Below are 7,809 nucleotides of genomic sequence, written 5' to 3' on the forward strand. Positions count from 1 at the left end.
AACAGGTTTAATATAATCAGTACCTATACTGAATCCACATTTTTGGAGATTTAAATATTACTAGCTTATGTTCTTTTGACTCTAAGTAAAATATGTATACAGTTACTAACTCAATAACTTTGCTAAAATAATTAAAATTAACAAATATATTTTTTAAAGACTTACATATGAGATTGCTAGGTACTGTTAATAGATAAAAGGACAGTTAAATGTAAGAAACTTAAGGGTCTTACCATCTTCCTGGGAAAATAGCAAAACTCGAAGGTAAATTAGAATAAGAGATTTAATGGCAATTTAAGACACCAGCTAAGATGTCACAAAGCTGCACATCGTTAACTGCCACGTGACCGATGTAGGCCAAATTCCAGTCACTGAGAGAGAGAGAGAACATTTTCTGTGTTGATCAAGAAATGTTTGAAGTGATGAACTTCTGATGTGTTTTTTTGATCAACAGGACCTCGTATTATTTGTAAGTAGTAATTTTTAAAAATAGGCATTTTAAAACATAAAAAGTCAGAATTGCTTGTCTTCCTTCCACCATATTCTGAACGTTTTCAGACACACATATTGTTGTGTAGGAAACTGGAGGCACTTAGTGTTTGTATTGCTTCTATCTGCCTTGCTTCATCAGGAAGTTGTGCTGACATTCCAAGAACTTTTGTTAAAGCAAATTTTGTAATGGATAACTTTTTAAAGATTTTATTTATTTATTTGAGAGACAAAGAAGGATTTGGGGTGAAGGTTGCAGAGGGAGAAGCAGACTCCCCGCTGAGCAGGGAGTCCGATGTGGGACTCTATCCCAGGACTTGGGGATCATGACCCGAACCAAAGGCAGACACTTAACTGACTGAGCCACCCAGGCTCCCATGTAATGGATAACTCGTTGAAACAGAACATTAAACCCATTTCTGATTATTTAATACGCACATACATACAAACTCAAACATTTTTTTTAAAGCTAACATTAGACAAGAAAGGAAATATTTTACCTAACGTTTTAAAACAAAAGTAAATTATCTTAGAACTTCCGGAATTACATTTTTGGTCTAAAATTTGAACAAAAGAATGAATAAGTGTATGTGAATTGGATGCAACAATAACCCAGAGCTTGCCAAATATTAGTCTGTATGTTTGTCTTCATCCAAACTATCAAATGACGTGTGGCTTATTATATTGACTTCTTGGGGCAAATGTTGAATATAGGTGGTATATTTTCTTCTTTAAGAAAAATTTAAAATTTGTCTTTTTTTTTTTTTAAAAGGACAAAATGTTTCACTTTTGGGTAAACACATTCTTCATACCAGGACCAGAGGAAACCTCAGAAAAAGTAGAAAATGGAAGTCTATGTGATCAAGAAATTGATAGTATTTGCAGTATAGAGCGTGCAGATAATGACAAGGAATATCTAGTACTCACTTTAACAAAAAATGATCTCGACAAAGCAAATAAAGACAAGGCCAACCGATACTTTTCTCCAAATTTTAAGGTCAGTTAAAAACATTTTGAGGAATTAGTGTGTGGCTCTGTGTGTGTGTGTGTGTGTGTGTGTGTGTGTATGTATGTGTGTGTTTTAAGTGTATAGCTGGTGAAGGACTTGTGTGTCTAAGTTTTAAATTAAGTATTATTTAGAAGCAATATTTAGGTATCAGTAATGTGAGTTTCTAACATGGATGCACACAGTCAAAAACTGCTTCTCCCCCCTGCCTTTGTTGTTTGGTGAAATTTGGGGCAGGGGTTGGGAAGGGGAAGTCAGTTTATGGGATATGAAGTAGGAATGGGGGAACAAAGAAGTAAAAGGGAACTCAATCATTTGGGAATGATTCATATGGAATGTTCTGAACTGTTCCTGCTTTTGTCCCCTTCCAATTTATTCTCAACTCCTCAGAGAGATCTTAAAACAGACGTGACTGTGTCATTCCTGTTTATACTTTTTAAAGTCCTGTGGTTTTTTGATACGACCTACAAGGACCTACATAATTTCAGCACAGGCCTACCTCCTGCATGAGCTCTAGCCACATTCTCCTCCTGCTTCGAGATTCACCCATTCTGGTCTCTCAGTTCTTCCAAATGCTAAGCTCCTCCTGCCTCCAGTCTCTTCAGTTCTTTTTCTCTCCCTGTGCCTCTCCACCTTCTGCCTTTCCCTGCCCTTCCCACATTTGGCTACCCTTCCATGTTGTAGCCTTTGCTTCAGTCTTGGTGCTCTGAAGGCCTTCTCCAATCATCCTCTTCTGTTACTCCCTTTCTGAAGCTCTACTTTCTCATATTATGGAATTATTTGGGTCATTACTTATATCTATATGTGATGTGTGTGCATATTTCTATTCCTGTGCATTGATAAAAATTTTCCAGGTTAAAAAATCTGATTTGTCAATATTTCCAAGTGGTAGTTTGCCCTTTTTTCCTTCCCCTTTCCTGTTTCTCCTTCTACCTGATTTTCCCCCTTCCTTTCACCATACCCTCCTTTCTCTTTTCAAAACTTCTCTCGTTTTGCCTCATTCCATTTTTATAATATGCAGCAGGCCTACCGATAGCTGGTAAGTGTAAGAATATTACGAATAATCCTAAAAATAACATATTTTAAGTGAAAGTAAATCCACTATTAAGTGCCTTTAGATCTTACATTTCTTTTAAGTGGTTAGAAGGTCTTTTAGAATCCATGGGTTTCCACTGACCATCTTTTACCTAAGTCTGCATTTTCCTTATTTATTAGCTTTTATGCTGTGACTTCCTTGAGTTTTATTGTTTCCTGTTTTAATATTACAAGAATATATATTTGTGATTACAAAGAAAAACTATTTCAGTTATCAGTAAACAAATATCATGGTAAGTGCTTATCAACAAACGAAGCAGAGGTGGGATAGAGAAGGATCTTGGTGTGTTTTAGCTGGATAGTTAAGGCCTCTCTAGCAGGTGACATTTAATCAGAGGCCTAAACGAAATGAGTGAGCTGTACAAATATCAGGGACAGGACAGAAGGGCAGATACAGAAGCCCTGAGACAAGAATGACTCTCCTGTGTTTGAGGAGCAGTAGATAAGCAGTCACTTTGACTAAAGCACATTAGTCCGAGTGTGAAGATATTGGTGTGTTTTCAGCACAGGAAGGATGTCATCTGAATTTTGTCTTTAAAATGTAGACTGGAGAGGAAGTAGGGAGAAGAGGCAAGAACGGAGCAGGGAGGTGAGGTGAGATGCTGCCTCGGGGTTTAGTGCAGGTGTGAGGTGGTGGCTGCTTGGACTAGCGTGGTGGCAGTGGGCATGTGGAGAGGAGGTAGAGATGGTGTCATGCAGGTGGACCCGAAAGGATTTGCTGATGGAAGAGATGTTGGATGTGAGAGGAGAAGTGATGATGACTCTTGGATAATGGGGAGGGGTTGTAGATAAAACAGAAGGAGCAAGGGATTTCACGACAGATCCAATTGAAGCCTCACCTCTCCTGCCTGCTTGCCCTTCTGGACCTTAGCTTCCTCTCCTTGGAGATGGAAATACCTGCCTCCTTGAGTTGCTTGACGATTCTCTTGCCACTGCCTGTGAGCCCTTCGTTCACTGTTAAATCGCTGTCTGTTGTTCGTAACCTTTAGAACTAATGGGATCCCAAACATTGCTGTTGGTCAGTGTTTTTGTAATACAGTGCTTGTATTTGTTTAGTATTATATTTGTATCAGAAAATACACTGAGGTTTAGACAGGTATTAGGTGCAGCATTCTTTTGGAACTCAGCTATTTGTAGAATTTTGTGATTGAAAATACATTTTGTAAACGATCGATGAACTTCAGTGTCAGTGCATTTCTTTTGTAGAATTATTTAGTTAATGCTTGCAGCTTGTGCTTATTAAAGATTAGTATATTAACATCCCAGTGTATCTTTTCAGTGTGTAAGAAGACATAGGAAATCCAAAGAAGAGGGTCATTTAAAAGACAGCTGCCTTTTGAAGATCCTATTTGTCATCGCATTTTTATAAAAAACGAATCTGCTAAAAATACCTATCTTTACTAAGTCATTTAAGAGTAGTCAGATTTATGGATTTTCCACTTAAACTCTCTCTTTTTTCTCTAGGTGAAGCTGTACTTCACGAAAACAGTAGAGGAGCCATCAAATCCCGAGGCTAGCAGTTCAACTTCTGTAACACCAGATGTTAGTGACAATGAACCTGACCATTATCGATATTCTGACACCACTGACTCTGATCCAGAGAATGAACCTTTTGATGAAGATCAGCATACACAGATTACAAAAGTCTGAATTTTTTTTTTAATCAAGAGGGATAAAACACCATGAAAACAAACTTGAATAAACTGCAATTGGACCTTTTTTTTTTAATGGCAATAGGACATTGTGTCAGATTACCAGTTATAGGAACAATTCTCTTTTCCCGACCAATCTTGTTTTACCCTATACATCCACAGGGTTTTGACACTTGTTGTCCAGTTGAAAAAAGGTTGTGTAGCTGTGTCATGTATATACCTTTTTGTGTCAAAAGGACATTTAAAATTCAATTAGGATAAATAAAGATGGCACTTTCCCATTTTATTCCAGTTTTATAAAAAGTGGAGACAGACTGATGTGTATACGTAGGAATTTCTCATTTTGTGTTCTGTCACCAACTGAAGTGGCTAAAGAGTGTTGTGATACACAGGTTCACATCCTACCCCTCTGCACTTGTGGCACAGATGAGTTTGCAGTTGGCTCAGAGGAGTTTCTCAAGGGTTTAGCTACATTGTACTGCATGTGTTCGGGCTAGGGGAGTGGAGGGAGTGCTGGGCTCTGGACCACACACCACGTCCAGCTGTCTTGCGCACCTCTCTGCAGCACGCTGCGGTTTCATCAGGACGTGTGAGGGATTGGCCGCTGTCACTGCTTGTCGTTTTGTGCATTTTATTTTTTTTAAAGCATATTGGTGCTAGAAAAGGCAGCTAGAGGGAGTGAATTGTATTGGGGGACAGGAATGAACCTTCCACAACTTCTTACGAATCCACAAGTGAAGGGATACAAACATAATGTGGTCGTAGATAAGAAACACAGCAACCATGACTTAACCATACAAATGTGGAGGCTATCAACAAAGAATGGGCTTGAAACATGATGAAAATTGACAATGATCTATTAAATACATTTTCTCAGTTGTAACGCCTTCTCCATCTCCCGTGTGTAATCAAGGCCAGTGCGAAAAGTCAGATGCTATTAGAACCTACATCAGTCAACCACATACACTTCTTTATGAGTTTTCAATCATATACCTGCTGTGGATGCTTCACGTGCTGCCTGCAAGCTTCTTTTTTCTCATTGAATATAAAATATTTTGTAATGCTGCACAGGAAATTTCAATTTGAGATTCTACAGTAAGCGTTTTTTTCTTTAAAGATTTATGATGCACTTAATTCAATCCAATAGCTGTCAGCCGTTCCGCCCTTTTGACCTTACACATTCTATTACAATGAGTTTTGCAGTTTTGCACATTTTTTAAATGTCATTAACTGTTAGGGAATTTTACTTGAATACTGAATACATATAATGTTTATATTTAAAAGGACATTATTTGTGTTAAAAAGGAAATTAGAGTTGCAGTAAATTTTCAGCACTGCACAAATAATAAGGCATTTACTTTTTCAGTAGAAATTGTCCCACATAACGCTTTCATCGATGTTTTATTGAAAGAATAGATTTTTTTTTAAATGTGCAGTGTTGAATCATTTCTTCATAGTGCTAGACTTAGGACTAGGGCTTCAATTTCACTTCTTAAATATCATATATTTGATATGCCCAGACTGCATATGATTCTAAGCAGAGTACAACTACTATTGTAAAGCTAATGTGAAGATACTATTTAAAAAGTTTTTTTCCCCCCAGAAATTTGGTGTCTTTCAAATTATACCTTGACCTTGAAACATTTAAATATCCAGCCAGTTTATTTCTTAATGGTGTAAAATCTCATTTTCAATAACTTATTGGTGCTGAAATTGTTCACTAGCTGTGGTCTGACCGAGTTAATTTACAAATACAGATTGCATAGGACCCAACTAGAGCAGCATTTATAGAGTTTGATGGTTAAATAGATTAGGCAGAACTTCATCTAAAATATTCTTAGTAAATAATCTTGACATGTTTTCCATACCTCATCAGTTTCATTCAACAAATAAAATTTTTAAATTTTTAACACAGCTCTTAGGATTTACACATTTGTATTTAAACATTGATATATAGAGAATTGATTGACTGCTCATAAGTTAAGTTGGTAAAGAGACAACTATTCCTAAGATCTCAGCATTGAAATTTATATACCACCTTACTTTCATAAAAGCTGAAAATTATTGACCTAAATGAAAATCAACTATTCATGTTTTGAAGATAGTTATTAATACTGTTATTTGTTACAGTTTTGGGCACAGTATATTAAAACATAACTTGTGTTGTTCCAATATGTAACATGGAGGGCCAGGTCATAAATAATGACATTATAATGGGCTTTTGCACTGTTATTATTTTTCCTTTGGAATGTGAAGGTCTGAATGAGGGTTTTGATTTTGAATGTTTCAATGTTTTTGAGAAGCCTTGCTTACATTTTATGGTGTAGTCATTGGAAATGGAAAAATGGCATTATATATATATTATATATATATAAATATATATTATACATACTACTCTCCTTTATTTCAGTTACCATCCCCATAGAATTTGACAAGAATTGCTATGACTGAAAGGTTTTTGAGTCCTGATTAAAACTTTATTTATGACAGTATTCATAATTAGCCTGAAATGCATTCTGTAGGTAATCTCTTTGAGTTTCTGGAATGTTATCTTACTTAGACTTTTTGGATGTGCAGCCGCTTACATGTCTGAAGTTACTTGAAGGCATCACTTTTAAGAAAGCTTACAGTTGGGCCCTGTGCCATCCCAAGTCCTCCGTAGCTCCTTGCGAACATTTTTTTTTTTTTTTGCCATAATTATTACAGGGCAGTTGAATAAATAGCATCCCCATTCTTTGCTGTGGCACAGGTTATAAACTTAAGTGGAGTTTACCGGCAGCATCAAATGTTTCAGCTTTAAAAAATAAGTAGGGTACAAGTTACATGTTTAGTTCTAGAAAAATGTGTGCAATATGTTCATAACGATGGCTGTGGTCGCCACAAAGTGCCTCGTGTACCTTTACATACTGTTAATGTGTCATGCATGCAGACGGAAGGGGTGGGACTGTGCACGGAAGTGGGGGCTCTAACCGCAGTGTCCGGCAGCGTTGCCTTCCACCCTGCTGGTTCAAAAGTTCAATCTGTTTTCATAGAGAATATATATACTAAACATTTCAGTCTGTTAAACAGCCTTACTCTGATTCAGCCTCTTCAGATACTCTTGTGCTGTGCAGCAGTGGCTCTGTGTGTAAATGCTATGCACTGAGGATACACAAAAACATATGATGTGTACAGGATAATGCCTCATACCAATCAGATGTCCATTTGTTATGGTGTTTGTTAACAACCCTTTATCTCTTAGTGTTATAAACTCCACTTAAAACTGATTAAAGTCTCATTCTTGTCATTGTGTGGGTGTTTTATTAAATGAGAGTATTTATCATTTAAATTGTTTAAAATTATTGACTTTTTAAATAACAGCCAGCCAGATGTGATTCTCTGTAACGTCCCCTACCCCCCACTGTGTCCTTCAAAGCCTGCAGTGATAAAAACATGGGCCTTTGTCAGCTTGGGATAGAGTATCTGTCTGCCCGTGTTTAAGAGAGGCGCTTTTTTAGGGCCTTAGTCAACACTTAATAAATTGTTTCATGTGCATTAAATAACATTCTAATCCTGAAAAAGTTCAAG

At 36.9% G+C, this 7,809-nt stretch overlaps 1 protein-coding gene across 1 annotated transcript in view; it reads left to right on the forward strand.

Annotated features, from left to right (window-relative positions):
- PTEN (phosphatase and tensin homolog) overlaps nt 1-7,528 on the forward strand; it is a 91,365-nt gene extending 83,837 nt beyond the window's left edge. Inside the window, exons 11-12 of the mRNA XM_045802377.2 lie at nt 1,262-1,486; nt 4,055-7,528. Of these exons, the coding sequence (XP_045658333.2) occupies nt 1,262-1,486; nt 4,055-4,240 (411 nt within the window). The 3' untranslated portion in view covers nt 4,241-7,528. The remainder of the gene's footprint in view (nt 1-1,261; nt 1,487-4,054) is intronic.
- Nucleotides 7,529-7,809: the final 281 nt, after the last annotated feature.

The sequence above is a fragment of the Ursus americanus genome, chromosome 6 (assembly GCF_024610735.1).
Source record: "Ursus americanus isolate L20-20 chromosome 6, mUrsAme1.1.p, whole genome shotgun sequence".
Lineage (NCBI taxonomy): Eukaryota > Metazoa > Chordata > Mammalia > Carnivora > Ursidae > Ursus > Ursus americanus.